General features: G+C 52.0%; 1 protein-coding gene across 1 annotated transcript in view; it reads right to left on the bottom strand.

Moving 5' to 3' along the window:
* DDX3X (DEAD-box helicase 3 X-linked) overlaps positions 1–27,769 on the bottom strand; it is a 514,014-nt gene that overhangs the window by 116,664 nt on the left and 369,581 nt on the right. Inside the window, exons 12-13 of the mRNA XM_078658293.1 lie at positions 11,721–11,865; positions 11,501–11,645 (exon numbers count right to left, since the gene is read on the bottom strand). Coding sequence (XP_078514419.1) covers positions 11,501–11,645; positions 11,721–11,865 — 290 coding nt within the window. The remainder of the gene's footprint in view (positions 1–11,500; positions 11,646–11,720; positions 11,866–27,769) is intronic.

Raw genomic sequence — 27,769 nt, 5'->3', positions numbered from 1 at the left:
CAGACCGTGGCTCGGCGCCCTTGGTTGACTTGGTCTCGACAGGCTTGTTGCTTTTTGGCTCGGCAGACTTGCCCAAGGTAGGCTCGACAGCCTTCTTGGATTTTGGCTCGACTGCCTTGCGTGACACCGGCTCGACGGCCTTTTTCGAGCTTGGCTCCTTGACCACCTTTGCCTGGTCGACAGCTTTCTGTGGCTTCGAGGCCTCCGAAGACGATGGAGCAGACGTCTTCGGTTTCGATGGCGTCTCGGCCATCTTTGTTTTCGTCGACACCGAGGGTTTCAGTTTCGGTTTTGATAATGGCGGCTCCGCTGAGGTGTCCGTAGCCGGGCCGGAAGGCGGGCCGAGGATCTTGGTGTAAGGTCTTGGGTAAGGCCGTGTGGCGATCCCTCGACCTGAGCCTTTGTAAGAGTACGAACGGGGCATAGCTCTTCCTCCAAGCTATCTTCCATGGCCCCATATGCTTAGTGTAGGAGAGTAGGGTCTGCAATCCTATGATCACCCAGATTTTTGCTTTTTGCTGCACTGGTTTACGACTTTCCCTGGCTGTGGGCCTGCTAATCAGACCCACAGCCTAGCTGTTCTCTCTATCCAAATTGTACTCAGATACTGAATTGGCACTGGGCCCTCTCCAAGTCCCTGTACCCAGGGCTGAGGTGTACCCAGAAGTCTCCCAGGGGCTGAAGCATGTATTATGCCACCCCTGGGCTGACTAACTAAACTGACAACTGGCTGCACGACAGCTGGGGCAAGGTGGTGTACTCACCCTTTGCTTTAGATATAGTATACCTATATCTAACCCTAAAATGGACACACAGATCTCCTATCAGTCACTCCTATGGCAGGCCTTAACAATCCTGAAGGCAGAGTGCTTGGAATCGTGTGAGATGGTGCTCTGGCATGAGCTGAGCCTGTCTGCGGCTTTCGGGATCCATCCCTTAGCCGTTTCCATGATATCGCATACCATATACTCTTAAGGGCATTATAATCCTCGCGGTTATATGCCAACTCTGGTATCGCTTTATCAAAACATGTCGAGTAAGGTGTCATACGAATTGGAATACTAACCCCTCGCCAATTCTGGCGACGGGGTTAGCATTCCACCCTTCTAGAGGGACACGACATGTATGTAACCCCTAACCCCGGTTAAAGTCAAACAGAGCCTCAGCTCCACAAAATGGATGCTGCCACCGAGACACAAGTCTGCCCTCCTGCTGCTGGGAGTCCTCCCAGAGCAGGAGATAAGGACAAAGGGTTTCCTGCCAGGGGCGGTGCCAGCACCGTCCCAGACAGGGTTTTGTGTATTGTAGGTAGGCAGGGCTTTAGAGGAAGGTGACTGCACGTGGCACCCCGGTGCTCACTGTGCATAGGCTGGCTGGAACCAGTTCCAGGGTCACTCCAGACCCTGTGCTGGGGAAAAGCCCGCCAAGGAAGTGGGTGTAACCACCCCCCTCCTAGTCCCACCCCTAGGGCAGGACTTAGTCGCGTGCCAGCCCCTTTTTACAGGATAAAGGTAGGAACTGGCCCCCTTCCAAATCAGATCATCTTTGAATCCTGAAACTACTTTCCACGAAAGGAACTCAAGACTTCTTCCTAAGATTTCTCCCTTGTGACTAAGGAGTAGTCACCCTGCATCCGCAGGCACCATCTAAAGAACACTGCGGTCTGCTGCAAGTCCTTCCTCCGGAATCCGACTGCCCCAGCTCGACGAGAACCGGCTTCCCTGGCACCTCTGACCTCTACCCACCTCTACAGCCAAGCTGAGAACCGTGGGTGCGACGAGACCTCGAGGGACCGGCCATCTTCAAGACTGCACGACTTCTGCACAGCAAGCCCGCCGAGTAATTTCCTGGTGAGTGCTTTGGGGTCCGAGAAGCCCCGACCCTGAGCAGCTCCAGCACCGAAGTGCAGCCTCCCAGCATCTCCACGATCTGCGTGGGGCCCTTCTGCTTTTTGCTGCTCACCGCGTTGTTTGGCTACTAGCCCGCTGGCTTGTGGCCTTCTGAACGACGCCCGACGACATCACTGCTGCTGGTCTGGTTGCTCCAGACTGGCCCTTGCTCCCTTTCCGAAGAGGAGCACCCCGGACCCTCCTGGTCCACTCAAGACGCCATTTTGAGTCCACCGCGTGGGCTTGAATTAGCCAAGGCTTGTTGCCCAATCCTGGGTAACTTCGACGCCGACAGCTTCATCCATCGTGGGACAGCTCGCCTCTCCATCCTGGTCGCCGACAACGCCTCCTGGTCCGTGAGATCTGCAGAGCCAGCGTCGCCCACTCACCTAGTCGAGGTGACTACCATCCGGTGCCCTCCTGGTGCCCACTGACTACTGGCTAGTAGTCACGAACTTGGTCCCCTCTGCTTTCAGGTGTCATCCATCTTCCAGATCCAGGCTTGGATCAACTCGAACTATCTTCACTGGTCGCCTGCCAGCATCTTTCTTCCAGGCTCCTGGTCCGGCAACGAGGATTCCCGACGTCTTTTGAGACCTATGCAGCTGCAGCCCCTGGGCTAGGTAACTTCGGCATTTCGGTGCCCCAGCATAGCCTCACTATCCAAGGGTCAGGATCCACTGTCGTTTTCTTCCTACCAGGTCGGGTTCGCCCGTAAACACTAACTTTAACTTTGCTAGCTTCCATAGACTTTGTCCCGCATCCCGCGTGAGAGTGCACACTCTGCACCCGAGTCCCCTAGGTCTCCTAGAAGTAATCTAACGATTCTATAGCCAAGTCCTAGCGATTCCAAAGCCTATTAGTACTGTACTTACCTGCTAGTAATTTCGCATTCCACTTTTAAAGTATATGTTTTTTCGTGCCCCTCGGGCATTTGTGTATAACGTGCTAACTTAAGTATTTTCGTAAGAGTTTTGTTGTGTGCTTAGCACCCTGTCCTCATAAAGAGTACAGGGTTGTTGTGATTCTAATAAATACATTGTTTATTTTCATAACACTTGTGTGGTGTCCTTTCACTGGGTGTTCAAGGGGTAATGTGATGGTAAAACAGCTGGCTTAACACGCCCTCTAGAGTCTTAGCCTTAGACTGCTCGTATCCATGCTACTAGGATAGCTGGTCTATAAGGTTGACTTACAACCAATCATCAATAAGGGTTGTTTGGACTGATATATAGTGATCACTAGAATAGTGAACACTGCACATCAGGCCAACTTCTCACACTTAGTCATCGTCCCCTACCTCATCGCCGACTTCCTCTAGGTCTTGGCCTTCAACGTCCGCTTCGTAGTCGGACTCGACCACCCCCGATGGAGGTGAAATCTGCAGTTGAAGCTCTTGTTCGTCCGCTTCCGCGTCGTCTAAGATGTCCACCGGTGCTGGAGCCGATCGCTGGGCCTCGAGGCACGCCACGCGCCGCATCCTGATCGTTTGCTTCGATTGAAACCTGGAACAGGCCATACAGTTGGCCTCGTCGTGGTCCGGCGACAGGCACTTGTTGCACACAGGATGGACGTCAATGTGTGGGTACTTGGAACCACACACGGGACAGTTCTTGAACAGACTCCGTTCCATGCCGTCGAAGTCTTGCTGCGTTGACTGGGCCTCGATCACCGAAGAGTCACACGACTCCCCGGATATCCGACTCGACTAGTTGGAATAAAGTCGGGCACCGAACGCAAACAATACCGACGGTTCGAAGAAGGCCTTTAGGCCTTGAAAATGTTCTATAACTATTCCGAACAGGAGTTGTCGAAATCACATCCGAACCCAATGGCGGAAAAAAACAATCTGGGGATGGAGTCAATGCCCATGCGCACTGTAGTCCAGGGGAGGAGCCACCTATCTCGTGATACTTCGAAGACTCTTCCAGGACAACAATGTGCAATCATCCGGACCCAACACTAGGCGGCGATCTATGCTATAGATATGAATTCAGCAGCCCACATGCCTCGAACACACATTACCCTGGTATTGTAACGGGGCTGGCTCTAAAGCATTTTTCAAAGACAGACAACCTGGAGGGTGAGATGCTCTGGTGACATTGCATGTGATCTTGGAAGAATATTTGGGGGAGTGTCTGTAAGCTCCAGGCAGTAACCATATTGGATAGTTTGTTGTACCCACTTGTCTGAGGTGATTGAATTCCAGACAGGTAGGAATTGGGAGAGACGTCCGATAGGGGTGGCATGATCGGGGGAATATTGGAAGGAAGTTACTGTTTGTTTGCAGGGGAAGTGCGTGTAGAGTTGCTTCTGCTTCTTCCCTTACCATAGTTTCCTAGAAAACCTACTTTGTAATAACCTCTTAAAGAGGGGGATTGGCTGTTGCCCTTGAAGGAGGACGAGGGATTTTAAGCGGACAGTTTTTTTAACCACCCCTATAAAATGAGCGGCGAAAGAAATCCCTATTGGCAGGTAACTGCAAAGCTCCCATGCACTTTGCTACCTCAGTGGCCTTTTTCATCTTCTCCAGCGAGGTATCAACAGCTGGGCCAAAGAGATGCTCCTTGTCATATGAATGTTAGCAGCCTTACATGCCAAGAACAGATGCATACTGGTAAGTAGCATATTCAGTTCGAGGCATGTGGGCTGCTAAATTCATATCTTAGCATAGAATACATAGCAGTCCCTCCATCAGCGGCGGTTGCCCGTGCCAGCTGCAGAAACCTGAAAAAGTGTCTGGAGAACAGCCTGTCCTACAGCAGCTTGCTGCTTGGAATGCACATCAACACAGTAGTGTTTTGTAAAGGTATGTGGTGTAACCCACGTGGCTGCTTTGCAAATATCCTCTAAAGGAATGTTCCCTAGGAAAGCCATGGATGCCCCCAATTTGCGTGTGGAGTGCGCCCTTGGGGGTATCGTTCAAGTGCGCTTGGCCTTTTGATAACATATTTGGATGCACTTAACAATCCACCTGGCTATTCCTGCTTTGGAAATAGGGTTGCCTTTGTGTTGTGGTGAGAAGGCAACAAAAAGTTGTTTTGTTTTCCTAAAGTGTTGTGTTCTGTCTATGTAGTACATCAACGCCCTCCGTGCGTCTAACGTATGGAGCATTCTCTCCGCCACTGTTTGTGGGTTTTGGAAGAATGCCGGTAAGTCAATAGTTTGGTTGAGATGAAACTGTGACACCACCTTCGGAAGGAATTTGGGGTTAGTACGTAGCACTACCCTATTTGGATGAATCTGAATGAATGGCTCTTGGATTGTGAGCGCTTGCAGCTCACTAACACGCCTCAGTGACGTAATAGCAATTAGGAAAGCCACTTTCCACGTTAGGAACTGGAGTTCACACGAGTGCAGTGGTTCAAATGGTGGTCCCATCAGCCTGGTGAGGACCACATTGAGGTTCCACACCGGAGCTGGCGGTGTTCTTGGGGGAATGACTCGTTTCAGACCTTCAAGGAAAGCTTTAATGGCAGGCACCCTGAAGACAGAGATGCTGCCTATTCTGAAGATATGCTGCGATGGCGGATAGATGTATCCGAATAGAAGTGAACGCTAGATTGCACTTGTACAGATGTAGCAGATAACAAATGATGTTAGGGATAGATGCATCTAGCGGGTTGATGTCATTGGCTGTACAGTAAATGACAAAACGTTTCATTTTGCAGCATAGCATGCTCTGGTAGTTGGCTTCCTTGCCTCCTTGATGATGTTCATGCATTCTGGAGGTAGGTTAAGGTATCCGAACTCTAGGACTTCAGGAGCCAGATCGCTAGGTTGAGCTGTTGCGGATCTGGATGCTGAATTTCTCCATGGTTCTGCGTCAAAAGTCTGGGCGTGAGGCGCAGTCTTTGATGCGGCACCACTGAGAGTTCGAGGAACGTGGTGTACCATGCTTGGCGCGCCCACGTTGGAGCAACCAGGATGAGAATCATCGCGTGCTGCCTTAGCTTTCTTGCCACCAGCGGTATCAGAGGGGCTGGCGGAAAAGCGTACGCAAATTTGCCTGACCAGTTCATCCATATCGCATTCCCCTGCGACTGTGGGTGAGGGAACCTGGCGGCAAAGTGTTGGCATTTTGCGTTTTCCTTTGTTGCAAACAGGTCTATCTCCGGATGACCCCACTGCTGGAAGTACGGGTGGAGTACAGATGGGTGTAACTCCCACTCGTGCATTTGATGGCTGTGTCTGCTGAGCAGATCCGCCATCTGATTGTCCTTGCCCGGGAGGTGTTCTGCCATGAGGAAGATGTTCCTCTGAATGGCCCACCGCCACATGCCCTGAGCCAGATGAGACAGCTGTGGCGAGTGGGTGCCCCCCTGCTTCTGAATGTAGTACATCGCGGTCATGTTGTCCGTCCGGACTAACACTACCTTGTTGCACAGATGTACAATGAAGGACTTGAGTGCCATGAAGATTGCCATCAGTTCCAGATAGTTGATGTGCATCTTCTGTTGCTGCGTCGTCCATAGTCCCTGCACTGTGTAAGTGAGCAGATGAGCTCCCCATCCCTGGAGAGATGTGTCCGTTGTCAGGGTAATCTGTGGCACTGGCTCCTGGAACAGTCGGCCCTTGCAAAGGTTGTGTGGAGTCCACCAATGCAGAGAGTCGTATGCCCGACTGGTAACCAACACTAGGTCTGTTAATTGTCCTTGAGCCTGTGTCCACTGATTTGCTAAGCACTCCTGGAGCGGGCGCATATGTAGCCGTGCGTGAGGGACTATGAAGATGCAGGAAGCCATCATGCCTATCAACTGCATGAACACTCTTGCTGGAAGTGAGTGTTGTGGTCTGAATTTCTGGATTAGAGACTGCATGCTGTCTATCCTGACTTGGTTTGGTTGAGCCACGGCCGTCAGGGTATTGATCGTCGCGCCTAGAAACTGCCGGACATGTGCCGGCTGAAGGTGCGACTTTGGGTAGTTCAACGAGAAACCTAGATTGTGAAGGAGGTGAATGGTAGTCAACATGTCCGCGGCGCACTGTTGTTCCGACTTGGCTTGAACGAGCCAGTCGTCCAGGTAGGGGTAGACGTGGATGCCCTGCCTCCTGAGGTGCGCCGCTACTGTCGCCAGACACTTGGTAAACACTCTTGGGGCTGTGGTGACTCCGAAGGGTAGGACCTTGAACTGATAATGTTTGCCTTGGATAGTGAACCTGAGGTATTTTCTGTGGGACGGGTGTAGTGGTATGTGGAAATAAGCATCCTTGAGGTCTAAGGTTGCTAAGAAGTCCCCCTGGTTTAACAAGGGAAGAATCTGTTGCAGTGTGAGCATATGGAAATGTTCTGACAGTATATACAGGTTGAGGGGACATAGATCTAGAATGGGTCTGAGAGATCCGTCCTTCTTTGGAATAAGGAAGTACAGGGAATACACCCCTGTGCCTTCCTCCTCCACTGGCACGAGCTCGATTGCGCCTTTTTGCAGCATCACCACTACCTCCTGCTGCAATAAGTGCAAGTGCTCTGCGGACATAGGCCGTTGCCTTGGTGGAATGTTGGGTGGAGTGGATCTTAACTCTAGACAATAACCGTACTGTACAAGTTGTCGCACCCACCTGTCTGTGGTGATGTTTCTCCAGACGGGCAGGAACTGCTGCAGTTTCCCCCCGACAGGTGTTAAGTGGTCGGGGGCAGTGACAGAGAGTCACTGTTTGCTTGGGGCAGAGGAGCGGGAGTTGTTGTTCCCTCTGCCGCGTCCTCTGGTGCCGTTTCCTCGGTAACCCCCCTTGTTCTGTTTGGGGTACGAGGATTGTGCTCCACCTCTAGAGAATTGTGACTGTTGACCCATCTGTCCTCTGGTGACTCCACGTGCACCTGAGCGACGAAAATTATTGCCCCGAAACTGTTGTGATTGTAGTGCCCCCATAGACTTAGCAGTTTCGGTGTTTTTTTTTATCTTTTCAAGGGTGGTGTCAACATCTGGACCAAACAGTCTATCAGGATTGACTGGCTGATTAAGTATGGTTGTTTGTATGTCAGGTTTAAACCCCGATATGCGGAGCCACGCCTGTCGTCTCAGCATGACGCTAGTGTTAATGGCCCTAGCTGCTGTGTCTGCGGCATCAAGTGCACACTTTATGGCCGCGTTGGAGATCAGTTTTCCCTCTTCTATAAGCAGTTTGGTGCCCTCTTGAAACTGCGAAGGCAGGTGTTCTAAAACTCGCTCTAGGGTGTCGTAATGCGCCCTATCATAACGTGCCAAGAGTGCCTGTGTATTTGCAATACGCCAAAAGTTGGCAGCCTGTGCAGCTACTCTTTTGCCCCCTGCCTCTAGCACTTTGGACTCCTTATCCGGGGGAGGAGCTTGACCCGTTGTTTGGGAGTTGGCCCTTTTGCGGGCATTTGCGACCACCAGGGAGTCCAGCGGCAACTGTCCCCGAATGTATGCAGGGTGTGCAGGTGCTGGTCTGTACTTTTTTTCAATACGTGGATTGACCACTCTCGCCCTGGTAGGTTCTTTAAAGATGTCCGCAGCATGTTTGAGGAGCCCCTTGAGCATAGGCAGTGTCTTTACTGTCCTTTCAGAGACTGAAAAAGTGTCAAATAGAAAGTCTTCTTCTACTGGGTCAGCATGCATGTCCACATCATGATTAGCAGCTGCCCTTTCAAGGAGTGCATGAAAACCTGCTGAATCTTCAGTTGGGGATGCACGTGCACTGAAAGGCTGTGGGTCAGGCTGTGGGTCTTGCCCCACATCCTGGGTGCCTTGGTCACCAATGTCATCATATGAATCCGGCTGTGCATCTGGTTCATTGATGGGGAAAGTGTACTGGTCATCTTCATTATATCCCTCACCCTCAGATTGTTCTGGGGAAGGAGTTGGGCTCCTTCTTGGAGGAGGCTGGATGGGTTCCATGAGGCCTGAAGCGTCCTGAGGAAGCCTTTTCTTCTTGAGGGGGATGACATAGGAGTCCACTGGCTGTGAAGTGATCCTCCTCTTTTAAAGGGTCAATTTGCCCGTGTCTGCGTCGATAAAACGCTCCGAATCCTCTTCTGAGTCGAGTACCCGACTTGAAAGTGCCCCTGCCATTGAAGAATCCGACTTCTTTGGCGTCGATTTCGTTGAAAAGGCCTTCGGCGCCTCTTTTGGCGGCAGAAGGAAGAGAAGTTTACCCGCAGGCTTCACCGGAATGTCCATCGGCTTCTGTGGCGATGGAATCGGAGCCGACGTAGCCGAGGCCTTCTCCCTGATTCTCTGCAGTGAAGAGGCAATGGGGGACGTGTCACTTGCAGTGGCCTTTGGCGCCGACGAGGTCTTGACCTTGCCCTCGGATCCGACGTCCTGGTGTCCCTTCTGAGTCTTTGACGATGATGCCGCAGCCGCCGACCCAGAGTCCTTGGACCGATGCGCAGATGTACCAGCCTTCGATCCGTGAGACTTTGTCGGCTCCGTCTCCACCACGCGTTTCGCTGGCTTTTGCGGGCTTTGACGGCGCCGCAGCGGTTGACCCGTGCCGACCACCCTTTTTAGAGGATCCCTCCTCCGGCGTCGATTTTGACACTGTGGAATCGACAGATTTCTTCGACTTCTGTGGACCGGAGGTCGACGGAGTCGATGAAGCAGCGGGTTTGGTCGTTTTCTGTGGTACGGCCGCCATCTTAGGTGTGCTCGAATCCATAAGTTACGGTTTCGGGTCGGCCATTTTAGGTGTAGTCGATACCGTAGGTTTCGGTTTCGATACGGCCTGCCCAGCAAGTTTGTCCGTGGCCGGGCCGGAAGGCGGGGCCGTGGCTTGCGGTACGGGGTCTAGGGTAAGGCCGACAGGCGATCCCGTGACCCGATCGTGATCTTTGTAACCTTCGGGGCATAGCTCGTCCCCTGAGCTATCTTCCGCGGCCCCATAAACCTCTTAGACGTCCCCTACCTCTTCGATGTATTCAAGGCCTTGACCCGCGACTCCGTCTCCGTCTTCCGGATCTGCCTCGACCTCCGTCTCGGGCGGGGAGATTTGAAGATGATGACTCTGGTCTTCGTCTTCTTGGTCGCCGAAGATGTTTTCTGGATCCGGGGCCGCTTGTCTGGCTTCAAGGCGCACCGCGCGCCGAATCTTGAGTGTTTTCTTGGACCTGAACTTCGCGCAGGCCCTGCAGTTGCCGTCGTCATGGTCTGGCGAAAGGCATTTGTTACAGACCGGGTGCAGATCTATATGTGGGTATTTGGACCCACAGAGCGGACAGAGCTGAAACGGACTCCGCTCCATGCTGTAAAGTTGCAGTCGTGTCGCGATGAGAAAGGCCTCGATGTCCGAAGAGCGTAAGCACTCCGCTGATTCCGACTCCAAGACACGGAAGAACTCGAGACCGTGCGCAAACAATACCGACGCTATGAAAACAAGGCCTTTTGGCCTTAAAAAGTTAGTTTTTCTCGGTTCCGACAGAGAGACGTCGAGACCGCATCCGAACCCAATGGCGGAAAAAAACAATCTGGGGATGGAGCCGATGCCCATGCGCACTGTAGTCCAGGGGAGGAGCCACCTATCTCAGGATACTTCGAAGACTCTTCCAGGACAACAATGTGCGATCATCCGGACCCAACACTAGGCAGCGATCTAATGCTAAGATATGAATTTAGCAGCCCACATGCCTCGAACTCCTTTTAAGAGTCATTGTCCTGCAGCCTATTCTGAACCCCAATCATCCTGTGGGTCAGGTGAAAGTGGTGGTGAATTTGATGGTGTGTTGAGCAAGTTGGGATCAGTGAGAAGGAGGTGGAATATAAGGGGAAGAAGGTTTAGTACCCACACTCTAGAGAGGAATGTGGTAGTACCCTGGTAGGTCAATCTTGTTTTTTGTTGTTTTTATTTAAGTGGCATGAATATGTCCGGCGCCAGAGTTGAACACCAGTTTTTTGTTTCGATCCGAAGGCAGGGCATCGGGACAAGGCTCTTTAGAGAGTATGTGCGGGTTTTGGCGTCAAAGGTTTCGGCTCCAAGCCTTTGGGCGTCGAAGGTGGAATCTTGGGCAACAGTGGTATTGTGACAAACACGTGTGGACTTGTGTTTCGATGACGAAGTGGAGTCAGTCCGAGCCGGAAGGCTTCCCTTTGTGTTTGAGCCAGGGCCAAGGGTGGGGAGTTGGAAACTTTGTGACGACCTTGGCCCGAGGTCAGACCGGAGCCTTTCTTTTATGTTGAGGGGGCAAAAGGGTATCTTTACTCACGGTATGCAGACCCGGACTAACCAGCACCTCTTCTTTCAAGTTAGGTCTTCTTCAGCTCCTTGAGCTTAATTTTCAGTGTTGGAATCTTCGCTGAAGATGTCGGGTGAGGAGCTGCTGTGGTGTTGAATCTCGTGGCTTCGAGCCTAAAGCATCCTTTCCGATCGACAAGTGTCGCAGTCGTTCTTGTTGTGTTTCGGGGACAAGCAGAAGTTGCAGATCTACAGCTCATATGCCTCGAACACTCATTTTCCTACATGGAGCAACCGTCCAGTCCTTCGTCACAGGTCACACATAGGTCATAGCAAACATACACAGCGAGCCATGCAAGCAAGTTCTTTATTGCAACATAGACAAGGATTGTAAAGCTCCTGGGGCCATATTAGTAGCAGCATGCACGATACAAATAGCAAACATGACAGTTTGCGATCACTACAGAATTAGTTACCTGTTGCATTCAGGAGATCCAGCAAAAATGATCGCTTGTCTGACTCTTCAACCCACACAACTTTTTGTGTAATATTTTCAGAGGTGGAACCCACTCTGCCAACAGCCAGAAAAATGTATTCATCGAGAAAGTCCCTAGCAAGTATCTGGAGAGGAAAAACTCAGTCAGTAAAGGATTTAATGGACACAATGTTCATGAAAAGCTCAAATACAACACTCACCTGTATTTCCTTAGGAAAAGTAGCACTAAACATCATAGTGTGGCGAACTCCCTTTGGTGGCATGGTGTCCTGTTCAACAATGCGACGAATCTGAGGTTCAAACCCCATATCAAGCATGCGATCTGCTTCATCCAGCACTAAATATCTAACACGAGGAATTGATAAAGCAGAAAATGCAATAAACCGTTGCACAATTACTTGAACAGATGCAAACAAGCAGTACTTGGTACCACTAAAAATAGTGTCAGTTACAAGAAATGTACATGCTTAAATCATTCCCATCTGTAGGAAGTGCTCTTTTTGACATGTCACCCCCACTTTTTGCCCTAGTACGGATGCTTTTTGACTGAAAGTGCACTGGGCCCCTGCTAACAAGGCCCCCCAGTGCTAGTTCTCTTAAAAGGTGGATGTCTAAGAGTAACCCGATTGGCAAAGACTTTAGCACTCCATAAGCCCCTAGTAAATGGTACCCCCTTGCACCCAGGGCATTGGTACCAAAGAGGGTCCCTATGGGCTGCAGTATGTATTATGCCACCCAAAGGGACCGACAAAAAACTGCATGTAGACTGCCATCGCAGGATGCGTGAAGCACAAGTTACTACTTGTGTAACGATCTATCTGTAAGAGACATTAGTTAGTGATAGATTCCTTACCCTAGAATATCCCCAGGCATCAGACTGGATCCGGAAAATTTTGCATAGCAATAACCCTGCGTGCCGGCAGGCGGCTCCGCGTCAGTCATCGTTGGCGCCGGAATGACGTTGTCGGAGTACTAGACGCCGCCCATGTGCGCTGACGTCAGTTCTGATACACAGCTTTTCCGCGCCAGATACGCAGAGCCATGATAGAACCAACACAGGTGCCATGAAACTAGGGCCCAGAAAGGGGATGACCTTAACCCTAGATATCGGTTCGCAGAACGGGGAGGATGGGTGGGCGGTAAGGAATCTATCACTAACTAATGTCTCTTACAGACAGATATATCGTTACACAAGTAGTAACTTGTGCATCTGAAAGAGACACGTTAGTGATAGATTCCTTACCTTAGAATAGATACCCCAGCAATACCAACCCCGGTGGTGGGTCTGCGAACCAATAATCACACCAGAAAGTCCTGGAGGACGGAACGGCCAAAGAAGCCATGCCTCCGGACTTGACTGTCCAGACAGTAGTGTCTTGCAAACGTGTGCAGCGAGGCCCACGTAGCTGCCTGGCAAATGTCCTGCAAGGGCACCCCCCGGCCCAGGGCAGTTGTAGTAGCCGTGGCCCGGGTGGAATGAGCCCGCAACCTAACAGGGGGCTCCTTTTTAGCCAAGGAGTAACATGTCTGGATACACAGGATGATCCACCGCGAGATGGTCCGCTTGTGCACCGCTTTCCCCTTCTTAGCGCCCACGTAACCAACAAAGAGTTGGTCATCCACCCGGAACTGGCGTGTGCGATCCACGTAGAATGAAAGCGCACGTTTTGGGTCCAGACGGTGGAGCCGCTCTTCCTCTTTAGAGGGATGCAGTGGCAGAAAGAAGGTGGGCAAGGTGATAGACTGCCCGATATGGAAGGCCGTGACAACCTTGGGCAGGAAAGATGGGTTTGTACGTAACACAACCTTGTCCGGATAGACAGAAAGGAAAGGAAGAGTACAAGAAAGAGCCTGGAGCTCACTCACTCTCCTGGCAGAGGTGATGGCAACCAGGAAGGCAGTCTTCAAGGTAAGAAGACGAAGAGGACAGTTGTGAAGTGGCTCAAAGGGAGCGCACATCAGAAACGCAAGAACAAGGTTCAAGTCCCACTGAGGCATCACAAACGGAACAGGAGGGAAAGTGTGTGTGATGCCCTTCAGGAACCGACTTACAATAGGGGACTTGAACAAAGAAGGTTGATCAGGCAGCCTTAGAAAGGCTGAAAGGGCAGAAAGGTAGCCCTTGATAGTGCCCAGAGCAGAGCCCTGCTGGGCAAGAGAAAGAAGGAAGAGAAGAACCTCCGAAAGAGGGGCAGCAAGAGGATCCACAGCCTTTGCTGTGCACCATGCCACAAATCTGTTCCACCTGCAGGCGTATACAGACTTAGTGGAGGGAAGCCTGGCTGCCAGAATGACATTACAGACTTCAGGAGGCAAGTCAAATGGCCTCAACTGTCGCCGCTCAATCTCCAAGCATGGAGGTGGAGACTGGACAGGTTCGGGTGGAGGACCGTCCCCTGCTGCTGCGACAGAAGGTCCTCCTGAAGAGGCAGACGAACCGGGGGATCGACTGACAGACCGAGTAGCTCTGGATACCAGTACCTTCGTGCCCAGTCCGGAGCCACAAGGATGACTTGGGCCCGGTCGCGCTTGATCTTCTTCAGCACTCTGGGCAGAAGTGGTATAGGCGGAAAGGCGTACAACCGACCGCAACTCCACTCGCGACGAAAAGCGTCTCCGAGCGAGTGCCGCCTTGAAAATTCCAACGCGCAGAACTGATGACATTGCGCGTTCTCTTCGGTGGCGAATAGATCTAACCAAGGCTCTCCCCATTGCTGAAAAAGGCCTTGCGCCACGTCCGAGTTTAGACGCCATTCGTGATCCATCATGCACCGACGGCTGAGTTCGTCCGCCCTGGTGTTCAGAGAACCTGCCAGGTGTTGAACCACCAGGGTCACGCCCTGCTGTTCCAGCCACTGCCAGAGGCGCAGAGCCTCCTGGCAAAGGGTCCACGACCCCACCCCGCCCTGTTTGTTGCAGTACCACATGGCGGTGGTGTTGTCCGTGAACACCTGCACTACACTCCCCCGGACAGAGGATGAATGCCTTCAGTGCTAGACGAATCGCCCGCAGCTCCAAGAGGTTGATATGGTGCCGGGACTCCGCCGGAGACCAGAGGCCTCTGATCTCCGCCTCTCCCATATGGCCTCCCCAGCCCTGGAGGGACGCGTCCGTCACAACTACGTGCTCCTGCTGGGGAAGGGAGAGGGATCTGCCAATGACCCAATCACGGTCCGTGAGCCACCACTGCAGCTGTCTCGCAGTGCTCTCCGAGATCAGGACATGGTCGGAAAGGTTGCCCTGATGCTGGGCCCACTGAAACTTCAGGTCCCACTGCAGAGCCCGCATCCGCCACCGAGCGAGATGCACCAGAAGGATGCAGGAGGCCATCAGCCCCAGAAGCCGCAGCGTCAACCTGACTGATACCCGGGATGAAGGCTGAAAGAGTGGAATCGTAGCCTGAATATCTTGGACCCGCTGTTCGGGAGGATAAACCCGAAACTGCGCCGAGTCGAGAACCACTCCGATGAAGAGGAGCTTCTGAGAGGGGCACAGGTGTGACTTTGGCACATTGATGGAGAACCCCAGCTGATGCAGGAGGTATGCCGCCGTCTGGAGGTGGCTGACGACTGTCTGGGGCGGGCCCGCCTTCAACAACCAGTCGTCTAGGTAGGGGAAGACTGAAACCCCTAACCTGCGCAGATGAGCTGCGACCACCGCCATCACCTTCGTGAACACCTGTGGGGCGCTGGTAAGGCCGAAGGGGAGCATGGTAAATTGAAAGTGCTCGTGGCCAACCGTGAACCACAGGTAGCGCCGGTGGGCCGGCAGGACGGGGATGTTGAAATAAGCGTCCTGCAAGTCCAACGCTACCATCCAGTCTTCTGGGTCCAGGGCAGCTAGGACCTGAGCTAGTGTCAGCATTTTGAACTTCTCCTTCCGGAGGAAGCCGTTGACGTTCCGTAGGTCCAAGATAGGGCAGAGGCCCCCTTTGCCCTTCTTGGGTACCAGAAAGTAGTGGGAGTAGCAACCACACCCTACTTCTGGCCCCGCGCTTGATGGCCCCCTTGGTTAAGAGGGCCGTAACTTCCTCCTACAGCAAGTCACAAATGATCCCCCGATACTCGGTGGCACTGCGGTGGCATGGCTGGAGGGGTTGCCTCGAAGGGGCGGGAGTAGCCCCTTCAGACAATTTGCAGCACACATCCGTTCGACGTGACATTGCGCCAGTGGAAGAGGTGATGGCGAACCCTGCCACCCACTGGCGTCACATGGGCCTGAAAACACGGACTAGGAAGGTTTTGCGACAGGTGCTGCGGAGGGAGGTGTGGACTGGCCTCGCCGCTTTCCCCGACCGCCGTTACGGCGGTTTCCACGGCCACCACCGCGCTGCTGAACATTCTGCGGTGCGTGGCTGGCAGCTTGTGTGGGGACGAAAGGAACCACGAAAGGCCGTGGCCACGAAAGGAACGAAAGGCACCCGATTGCTGGCGTGGGGCCGAGAGGCCCAAGGACTTGGCCGTAGCCCTGGAGTCCTTGAAACGCTCAAGCGCATGGTCTGCCTTGTCGCCAAAGAGGAGACTGCCATCGAACGGCATGTCCAGAAGAGTGGACTGGACATCGGCTGAAAAGTTGGCGGTCCTAAACCAGGCGTGGCGTCGAACCGCCACCGTCGTTGCCTTCGCCCTGTCCAGTGAGTCCGTGGTATCCAGCCCACACCGGATGGAATATCGCGCTGCATCCTGACCCCTCCGCAAGGGCTTGGGCGAGTTTAGCCCTGACCCCCTCCGGGCATTGTGGCAGCACGTCCGCGACCGTATCCCACAGGGTGTGGGTGTAGCGGCCCAAGAGGCATGCGGTATTGACAGACCGCAGTCCCAAACTCAGGGACGAGAACACCTTCTTCCCGAACTGTTCATACCTCTTGGATTCCCGATCGGGCGGGGCCGTCGGGAATGCTGTCTGGGAAGTAGAGGCCTGGATGACCAGGCTCTCGGGGGTGGGATGGGTGGACAAAAAGCATGGGTCGCCCGGAGCCGGGCGGCAGCGTCTGGCCACGTTCCTATCCACAGGCGGACCTGAGGCGGGCTTGGACCAAGTGCCCACAAGAACGTCACACAAGGCCCCATTAAACAGCAGCAGTGGCTCACTGGAGCTTGCCTGCGGTTTAAGGACCTCAGTGAGGAGGTTAGTCCTCACGGCCGCGACGGGGAGCTCAAGGCACAAGGCCTTGGCTGCCCTCGTCAACACTACACTGTAAGCAGCCCCCTCCTCCGTAGCCACGGTGGGAGGGGAGACAAATCCAGTGTCTGGCAAAGTGTCAATACCACTGGCCTCCCCAAGTTCATATGTCCAGTCCTCTTGAGACTGGCATTCCTCTGCCAGAGGGTCAGCAGACCCATCCCAATCTCCCTAGTCTCCCATCTCCTGTAGAACAGGTTCAATAGATGGGGCCTCCTCATGGAAATAAAAATCTCAGAGTTGGACCGAAGGGAACTTTGAGGACGGCGTCCACAAGGGGCGCCGGGGGTGACACCCGTGGGGCCGGGGAGTTTGTGAGGTCGACCGGCGACGACCCGGATCCCGAAGCGGATCCGGTGAGGTAGTGCGGCGCCGGGACCGAAGTCGCCGGCGGCGCCGGGGCCGAAGCACCCGACGGCGTCTAGGCCGAAGCACCCGACCCGCTAGGGCCTCCAGCCGGGGCCGCTGGGCCCGAAGGAGTCACGGGACCCAGCTGAGGGAGGGACCTCATGGCCATGAGGTACCGCTCGACCTTCTCCGGCGTCGCGCCATGCCCAGGGACCCGAAGGTTTGGGGCAGGTGGCGACGCCTGCGACTCAAGCGGAGCCGCGTGGGTGGTGTCACCCGAACCCCCGGCCGCATTGCTCGAGCGTCGGGGTGGGTCGGAGGAACGATGACGCCTCTCCGACCTCTCATGCCTCTTACCTGAGGACTTGGATCCTGATGACCGATGTCCACTCCCGGAGCTGCGAGGACTCCGACCTCGCGACCGGTCCCTCGACCTCCCGTGGGACCGGGACCTGGAGCGGCGCGGGGCAGACTGCCGGAGCTCGAGCCGCTTGCGGGACTGCTCCCGCCTAGCTTTCGACGTCAGGGCTCGGCAGTCGGAGCAGGCACGGTCGTCGTGGTCGGGGCCTAAACACTTCAGGCATCGGCGATGGGGGTCGGTAACCGACATCAGGCGGTCGCACTTGGAACAGGATTTGAACCCGGGCATCCCTACCGGCACCGGACAGTTGCACAAATGTACTTTGAACGCCTTCATTGCCATAAAGATTGCCATAAAGATTGCCATCAATTCCAGCAGGTTGATGTGCATCCTCTTTTGCTGTGTCGTCCATAGTCCCTGCACTGTGTAATGGAGGACATGCGCTCCCCATCCCAGGAGAGATGCGTCCGTCGTCGGCACTATTTGTGGTACAGACTCTTGAAACGGTCGTCCCCTGCAAAGGTTTCGTGGGTTCCACCATTGCAGAGAGTTGTATGCGCGACCGGTCACCAACACTAGGTCTTTTAATTGTCCTTGCGCCTGGTTCCACTGCCGTGCTAAGCACTCCTGAAGCGGACGCATGTGTAGTCTCGCGTGAGGAACTATGAAGATGCAGGAGGCCATCATTGCTATCAACTGCATGAACACCCTTGCTGTGAGCGAGTGTTGGGGTCTGAATTTCTGAATCAGTAATTGAATGCTGTTGATTCTTGCTGATTTTGGCTGCGCCTTTGCTGCCAGAGTGTCTATTGTTGCTCCCAGGTACTGTTGTACGTGGGCGGGTTGAAGATGAGACTTTGGGTAGTTCAATGAGAATCAGAGGCTGTGTAGGAGGTGAATAGTGCGGGACATGTGGCTGGCACATTGCTGGGCTGACTTTGCTTGGATAAGCCAGTCGTCCAGATAGGGGTAGGTGGAATATGGTTCCTCCGTAGGTGCGCAGCTACTGTCGCTAGGCACTTGGTAAACACCCTGGGGGCTGTTGTCACCCCGAAAGGCAGGACCTTGAACTGGTAGTGCTGATTCTGTATGGTAAACCGGAGATATTTCCTGTGTGCTGGATGTATCGGTATGTGGAAATATGCGTCTTTTAGGTCTTGTGTTCCGAGGAAATCTTCCTGACTGAGCAATGGTAGAACCTGCTGTAAAGTGAGCATGTGAAAATGTTCTGACAAGATGTATTGGTTTAGGGGCCTGAGGTCCAGTATTGGCCTGAGAGACCCGTCCTTTTTGGGGATTAAGTACAGCGAGTATACCCCTGTACCCTTTTGCTGTACAGGTTCGAGTTCTATGGCCCCTTTCTGCAGCATGCTGATGACTTCTTGCTGCAATAAGTTTATGTGCTCTGCGGACATAGGACGGTGTCTTGGGGGTATGTTGGGTGGAGTGGAGGTTAGCTCTAGACAATAGCCGAACTGGATAAGTTGTCTCACCCACCTGTCTGTGGTAATGCTTCCCCAGACTGGCCGGAACTGTTGTAATCGTCCCCCGACCGGTGTTACATGGTCTGGGGGCAGTGACAAGGCGTCACTGTTGGCGGAGGAGCTGGTGTTATTCCCTCATCCTCTGCCTTTGTTGCTGTTGCCACAGTATCCACCTCTATTGTTTTTATTATAGGTGGTCTGCGTGTTCCCTTTATTGTATGGAGTCTGCTGGGATGCCTGGCTTCGTGCAGCTCCTCTGTTACCGGAGCCTCCTCTGAATTGTTGCGACTGCAAGGCACCCATAGACTTGGCGATCTGTGTCCTTTTTAATCTTCTCTAATATTGTATCCACATCAGGACCAAATAAATAATCAGGGTTCACAGGCTGAGTTAATAATGTGGTTTGAATCTCAGGTTTGAACCCAGAGATGCGTAACCAAGCATGTCTCCCGAGCATGACACTTGTATTGATGGCCCTGGCTGCGGTGTCTGCTGCGTCTAGCGCACATTTAATGGATGCGTTAGATATAAGTTTTCCCACTTGTATCAGTGTTTCTGCACCCTCCTTGTAGGCATCAGGCAAATGTTGTAGCAGTTGTTCTAGTGTGTCATAATGAACCCTATCATATCTGGCTAATAGGGCTTGTGTATTAGAAATTCTCCATATATTAGCTGCTTGAGCAGCCACCCTTTTTCCAGAAGCTTCTAATATCTTAGACTCCTTGTCTGGATGAGGAGCATTACCAGTGGTTTGTGAGTTGGCACGCTTACGAGCATTTGATACCACTAAAGAGTCCAATGGCAGCTGTCCCTTAATATATGTTGGGTCCACAGGTGCCGGTCTGTATTTTCTTTATTCTGGGGTTAACACTTGCTCTTATGGTTTCCTTGAAAATGTCTCCTGCGTGTTTAAGGACACCTTTCAACATTGGCAATGTTGACTGATTTTTCTGAAGTGGAGAAAGTGTCAAATAGGAAGTCTTCCTCAATTGGGTCAGCATGCATTTCCACATCATGATTGTGTGCTGCCCTTTCTATTAATGCGTTAAACGCAGCTGTATCCTCTGTTGGCGAAGTCTTGACAGGATAAGGAGTGTCCGGAATAGTCTGACTCCCCCGGGTCGACAGGGTCTGTCCAGGCTTGAGTCTGGTCATCCTGATCCGTGTCCACAGGGTAATTAAATTCTTCATTGTAGTCATACCCCATATCCTCATCCGTGCGAGTACGCAGAGGTGTCCTGGCCATGGTACCTTACAGTCTCAAAAAGGACAGGTGATGTGGAAGAATCCCTTTTCTTTTTTAGTGGAATTTTATATGTTTCAAGAGGATTTTCTGACCTGATCTTCCTCTGATAAATAGTAAATCTGCCAGAGTCGGAGTCGATATGCAGCTTCGATTGTTCATCATAGGAGGGCTCTTGGTACACAATGTCTTCTTCTAGAGAATGACTCAGTTTCCCTATGGACACCTTCTTGGACGTTTCGATCCCCGTCTTCGGATCGAGCGCCTAAGGCCGTGCAGTTGGGGGGTAGTCCGAATTTTATCGGTGGCATAGTATGCGTAGACTGACTGACCTTCTTGGAGGCTGGCGTCATCATTGGTCCGACCGACTTTGTCTTTTCGCCAATGTTTTTGGCCTTGCGTCGACTTATGCGCCTGTTGCGTTGAAGGCGCGCTCTTCTGCCTCAACTCGACGTGGTCCTTCCAGCCGCCCTTGGACTTCGGCTCGAGGCCTTTGACGAACTGTGGCCTGTCGACTCGATGCTTCGGATCGGGAACCGTCCGAGACTCGAGTCCCTTATTTGTGTCGCTGTCAGTCGACGTCGACCTCGTCGGTTCGACGTGCTTGACTTTAGTTATGGACTTTAGTGTACCGATCTTCGGTTCTACACCCCGCATTTGTGACCCCGCAGGGTCGACACCTTTTTGTCGAATCCGATGGATCCGAACTCTTCGATCCGAAGACTGTCTCCAGCCGTTTCGGTTTTGTTCTCGACTCCATGGCTTTCGGTTTCGATTTAACCAGTGACTGGTGATGTTCGACCGATGGCTCGTGTGATATATTCTTAGCCGGGCCGATACGCGGGGCTATAGAATGTTCGTCATGATCTTGGCTAAGGCCTGTTGGCGATGCCTCGACCTGAGCCCTTGGAAGTCTTTCCGTGTCTGTTTTGGGCCCCGTACTCACTGTTGGGCCTGGTTCATCGCTTGAGTCGTCATCGACTGCTCCGATGGCCGATGCGTCGTCCCTTACCTCGACGGCGTTTTCATCATCAGCGTGGTCTTCATAATAGTTGGAGTCATGCTCCGAACCGGGATCCGACTGGTGTTCTGGATCGACGACCTCAGTCGTCTTCATCGAAGATATTCACCGGGTCGGGCACTGGCCTCGTCATAGTCTGCCTCGCTGCGCGTCGAAGCGTCTTCTTTGACCTGAATTGAGCACAAGCTAGGCAGTTGGCCTCATTGTGCTCCGGAGATAGGCACTTGTTGCACACCGGGTGTACATCGATGTGTGGGTACTTAGAATTACAAAGGGCATCGTTTGAACGGGCTCCGTTCCATCGACGATCGGGCCTCTGGTGTCGAAAAGGCCACGCGGCTCTCTTCGACGTCCTGCTCGAAAGAACTGGAACAAAGTACTCGGCACCGATCGAAATAACCATACCGACGACCCCAAAGGCCTTTTGGCCTTTAGAAAAGTTTCTGAACTTGAGTAAATGAAAGTACATCGGAACCCAATGGCGAAAAAAAAAACAATCTGAGGATGGAGAGGATGCCCATGCGCACTGTAGTCCAGGGGAGGAGCCACCTATTTTGTGATACTTCGAAGACTCTTCCAGGACAACAATGCGCAATCATCCAGACCCAACACTAGGCGGCGATCTATGCACAGATATGAATTCAGCAACCCACATGCCTCGAACACATACATACACACATATACATACATATATATATATATATATATATATATATATACACACACATACATACACACATACACGTGAAAACATACATGCAGCCTAAAATGTTTCCAAAATGGCAAAAATGCTCAAATTACATAGGTTTGCATGGTGGTACCTACACCTTCCCAACCCATAAGGAAAAGAGGAAGCTGTAACCATTGCCATACAACACTGCTTTATTGCCATAGAGAAATCTTGTAATTGCAGTCATTTGCCCATAGGTGGCAGTTAGGTCAGTTATTTTTGACGGTGAATACGCACCGGAGTAGATCTGCAATCAATAAACAATAACTTCAAGAGTATGCTCGTCCGGGGAGGAGGGTGGGTCGCTTATGACAGATGAGTATACCCCTGGAGGAGTACTAGGATTACAGGTAAGTAGCTAATCCTTCTCATCCAGGGGATACTCCTCAATAGTCCACCTGGATATAGTGTGCTTGTGCACAGCTTTGCCTTTAGAGTGTCCAATGTAGCCCACAAAGAGCAGTTCGTCCAAACTTAAATCCTTTGTTCGGTCCAAATAAATACTCACCGCTCTTTTAGGGTGCAGGCAGTGAAGTCGCTCCTCCTCCATGCAAGGGTGAGGGGTGAGGGGTGAGGATAAAACACCGGGAGAGTTACGGGACTGCCCCAGATGGAAGGGAGTAACTACCTTAGGCAGAAAAGCAGCCCTGGTCTTGACCATCCTTTCAGCATGTATGGTCAAAAACAGAGGTTTCGATCGAAGAGCTTGAAGCTCACTCACCCTCCTTACTGAGTTCATTGCTACCAGAAAACTGTTTTAAAAGACAAAAGTCTCAAAGGGCAGCTATGAAGGGGTTCAAACAGGGAACCCATAAAAAAAAGTTAGAGATTAAGATCACCTTGGGGCATAACAAAGGGAGTAGGTGGAAACGCATTGGCAAGTGTGGCCACAGCACAACCCTGCCGACAGCACAATCCTACTGAGTCAAAGAAAGAGCAAACTGAAGAAAATTCAATAAGTGGGCCTTTAAAGGGTCAATAGATCTCTCCACACCAATTAACGAATCTTGACCATCTATAGGAGTAAATTGACTTGGTGGAGTGTCGCCTGGCCCATAAAATAACATCCACCACGTCAGGTGGGAAGGAGAAGGAACTCTGGTTACCCCATTCAACCTCCAGGCATGAAGGTGCAAGCTCTGGAGGTGGGGGTGTAGAACCTGCCACTGGGAGAGGTCTTCCCTGAGAGGGAGACGGAGCGGTGGGTGCAATGAGAGGTGAAGGTCCGTGTACCACACCCTTCTTGGCCAATTCGGGGTGATCAATATAATTGGGGCCAGTTTTGGTGAACCTTCCTCAGAACCCTAGGAATCAAGGGTATAGGAGGAAACACGTAAAGGAGTTGTGAGCTCCAACTCAACTGAAACGAGTCCCCCAACACTCCCTGCCTCGGAAGCTGGAGACTGCAGAATGACAGGCAGTGCGTGTTAGAGAGTGGCAAACCGGTCCAACCGAGGAGTCCCCCACGTCCTGAAGACGCGTCAAACTACCTCTGGATGACGCCTCCACTCGTGGTCGGCAGAGAACTGCCGACAGACTGTACACACACGTTCAGCACTCCGGCCAGATGACTTGCCATCAAGCAAATCTGCTGGTCCTGAGCCCAGGACCAGAGCCGCAACGCCTCTCTGCAGAGACGGTATGATGCTACTCCTCCCAGTTTGTTGACATACCACATCGTGGTAGTGTTGTCAATCAGGACTTGAACCAACTGACCACAAAAGGAAGGGAGAAAGGGCTTGAGCGCTAAACGCATTGCCCGCAATTCCAGAAGGTTGATGTGAAGCAACCTTTACTCTGGAGACCAAAGACCCTTGATCTCCAGATTTATTTATTTCAGAGTTTTGTATAGCGCGAACAGGATCCTTACAGATATCAGAGCGCTTTACATACATATGAAAGGAGGATAAAAGACAGAAACACTTAAGGCAGTTTGTGCAAAGATGCAAACCATGCATGGTAGGAGTGTGATTTTGATTTTGTGGTCGAATCAGGAACTGAAATACAAGGTGGAGAAACATAGGCAAGCAGTATTTGCATAGTTTAAGTTCAAGTGAATTTAGCCATGAGGATCGATTGGACTTCTTTTTTGAAGGATGCAGTGGATGAGATGAGTCTAGTTTCTGGAGGGAGGGCATTCCAGATCCTGGGGGCCATCCCTGAGAAGCAGCGTTTGTATGTATGTATGTATGTATGTATGTATGTATGTATTTATTTGTTAAGCGCGGCTGCCACCCAAAGGGTATCCTGGCGCTGAGACTGCATCTGTGCTACAGGCGGGACTACCATTACATTTTTCTTGGGAACAGGAACGTTTTAAGGTCCTTTTTAAAAGATAAAATCCTCTCTGCTCCTCAGCGCCAGCGGGAGGGTGTTCCAAAGAGTAGCGGCCGTGAAACCAAACGCCCGGCCCCCCATCCTCACTCTATTGATCCTTGGGACCATCACTAGAAACGCAGAGGAGGATCTTAAGGATCTGGTGGCGCAGTACCAGGAAAAAAGATTTTGAATCGGAGTCGGCCCCTGTCCATGCAGGGCCTTAAAAACAAGACATGCTGCCTTGAACAAGATTCTCTGCTGGACAGGTAGCCAGTGAAGATCAGCCAGCGCTCCAGTGGAGGAGGCAGAGCGAGGACGCGCTAGGGCCAGCTTAGCTGCCATATTTTGTATCCTCTGGAGTTTTACGATTAGGATTTTAGGGGCCCCCAGAAGTAGTGCGTTGCAGTAGTCTAAACGACTAAGGATAGAACTGCGCACTACTTCTGTCCTTGCCTCTTCGGGAAGAAGCGGTAAAATCTTGCGTAGGGCACGGAGTAGGCCAATGCAAGTCGCTATGGTTCTGTTCATCGAAGCATCAAGCTGCAGGTTGAATTCGAACAGAACTCCCAGATTACGGGCCGACTCAGCGGCCTCTACCGTACCAGGAATAGATGTAGGCCAAAAGTCGTCCGGAAGCGGACGCGGGGTACGGTCTAGGGAACAATGAACCACTTCCGTTTTTGAGCTGTTAAATTGGAGCGAATTAGCACGCAGCCACTCGGCTGTAGCCGACATACAGCGATGGAAAGTATCTTTTGACACTGCCTTGGCGCCCTCAAATGAAAAAATCAATTGGGTGTCATCGGCATAATTGATGACCGATATGCCGAATGACTATCAGAGCAACCAGAGGTTGGAGATACAAATTGAACAAAATCGGGCTGATCGCCGATCCCTGGGGGACGCCCTGAACCACATGGTGAGTGGCAGATTGATAAGGTGGTAATGCCACTGCCTGCTGTCTGTTGCTAAGGTAGGATGTTATCCAGCTCAAAGCCAGGCCAGTTACTCCTGTCGCCTGTAGACGGCTCAGCAATACTGCATGGTCCACCGTGTCGAACGCGGCCGACATGTCAAGCAGCACTAAAAATGCTGACTTGCCCATGTCGACTCGCGCCCGTAGATCGTCCAACACGGCGACCAATGCAGTTTCCGTACCGTGGGCCGGCCTAAAGCCGAACTGTGATGTGTCCAGGCAGGAGTTGTTTTCCAGGAAACTGGATAGGGTTCTTGTGACCCACTTCTCTACAACCTTTATTATAAAAGGCAAGAGCGAAATGGGCCTGTAATTGGCCGGACTTGAAGGGTCCAAAGAAGCCTTCTTCAGCAATGGTCTAACAATTGCCATCTTCCAACTTTCTGGAACCACTGCTGTACTTAATGACTGACAACAGATGGTGTGGAGCGGCGGAAACAGCTCATTTTGGAATGCCTTCCAGATCTTATGAGGCATAGGATCAAGTGGTGATCCTGAAGACGCACCATTTGCCAGAAGGCAGAATTCTTCCAAGGAGGGGCACGGAAAACAGGACAGCTGAGCCGTCATGACGGGTGGTTCTATCGGGGAGAGCAAGGAGGATGTTAACTGAGCAGAACTCCGGAGTCCACTCAGGATTTTCCTAATTTTCTCCTCAAACGCATCAGCCACAGAATCACACAGGTCCTGAGAGACGGGGATGGTCGAGGCGGCACAAGGCGGATGGGCTAGGTTGTTTACCAATTTAAACAGTGCCTGCGATTTGTTAACGGCCCTAGCCAAGGTGTCCGCCAGAAACTGGGCCTTAGCTTTCTTCAGCTGGATCTTATATTCCTGCAAGGTCGCTTTATATGCAACCTTGTCTGCTTCCCTATATTCTCTTCTCTAGAGTCGTTCCGCCTGTTTACATCGGAGTTTTTGCTGGCCCAGATCCTCCGTGAACCAGGCGTTAGTTCTTCTAGGTCTGTCCCCTACCTTCCTTAGAGGGATCACTTTATCCAAGGATGTCACGATCTGCTGGCAGTAGACCTGATAACTTTTGTCCACATTGTCCTCCGCCACAAAGGGTCTGGACAACAGGATAGGTCGAGTTGGAGAATTCAAAAGACGGGACCACTGCCTGCCGGTCTTAACAGCGCATGAATCACCAGTCCTCCGTGTACTAGGCAAGAGGACAGACAGCAGAACCAATGAATGGTCAGTCCAGCATTGAGCCACGACTTCTCCCACAGAGACTAGATCATTGTTGGCAAATACAAGGTCTAGAGTATGTCCTCTAGCGTAGGTAGGTGCCTTAACCAGCTGAGCAAGTTGTATATTGCTACATGCTTGGCATAGTTCTCTATATGCCAGGTCTTGAGGGCCAGAAGGCCAAAGGTTAAAGTCACCTAACACTAATAGTCTAGAGTGAGAGTTTGAGAGGTCGTAGATCAGATCGATCAATGACTGGATCTCCGTGGAGGTTGGGGAGGGTGGTCTATAACAAAAGACCCGCCACTAAGGTACCGCTCTGGTCTGTGATGGAAAAGCCCATGAGCTCAAACCCTGATACCTCCTTCACCTCCAACTGTGTAAACGCGATTGAATCTCTGAATATGTAACCTAATCCACCTCCTCTACCGGTGATTCTAGGAGAATGTTTTATAAGGTACCCCGACGGGCAGGCCCAACCAAGCTCTACTTCACAATTAGAATTAGTCCAAGTCTCTGTTACAAAGAGAACATCAAGATGTAAGGAATCTATCAACAGAGCAATTTCCGCATGATATTTTACAAGAGAACGGACATTGAGTAGGCCACAGGTAAGGGGGCGAGTCGTGGTACGAACTCTGGCGGGGTCCCAAGGATGTATTAAGGGATCCGACTCACGGAGTGTGTCCAAAGAGCATGCACCGGACGTGCCCGAGACGCGAACGGGCGCAAACAGGCTTACCTCTGGCGCACCTCCGGCACGCACCCGCTGCGCGTCATCGCTGCGCTCTGACCGTCTGCCCATCCTTTATAGCCCTACACGTGGGAGGAGTGAGGGGAGGAAACTATTCCCCTCTCAAAGATGGCGCCCGTAAATCGGCTGCCACGAATGCCCTCTCAAAGATGGCGTCCGCGAATGTCCCCAGAAACAGTCCCTGGCTGCCCTAATTCCTGCAAATGCAGGGTGAAATACCCTTTAAATGCGGGTAAGAACTAGCGCTGTGTTAAAGGCACAAGGTACACGGCGCAGGGATAGTGAGCGGCGCAATTAAAATATACGTTTTTTTCTTATTGAATCTTTGTGGTTTCAGAAGGAGAGTTTCTGCGCTTCTTGTGGCTCTTGAGCCTCCTGAGATTGTCAATTTCAGAGCAATGTAACTGGGCGAGCTAGGATGTAAGGCCTTGTGAGTAATGCATGCGATTTTCAGGTGTATTCTGGCTTCGAGCGGTATCCAATTAAGAGGTTTTAAGTAAGGAGATATGTGAGCGTTTTTTTGATCCAGTTATGAGCCTTGCTGCAGCATTGATAGAGGCTCTTAGTGGTGCGGTTGTTGATAGTGGGAGATCGCAGAGGGAGGCACGTCCATAATCAATCCGAGGGATAACTAGCGCTTG

This window comes from Lissotriton helveticus, chromosome 8, assembly GCF_964261635.1.
Source record: "Lissotriton helveticus chromosome 8, aLisHel1.1, whole genome shotgun sequence".
Lineage (NCBI taxonomy): Eukaryota > Metazoa > Chordata > Amphibia > Caudata > Salamandridae > Lissotriton > Lissotriton helveticus.
This window is presented reverse-complemented; position numbering and strand designations above follow the sequence as displayed.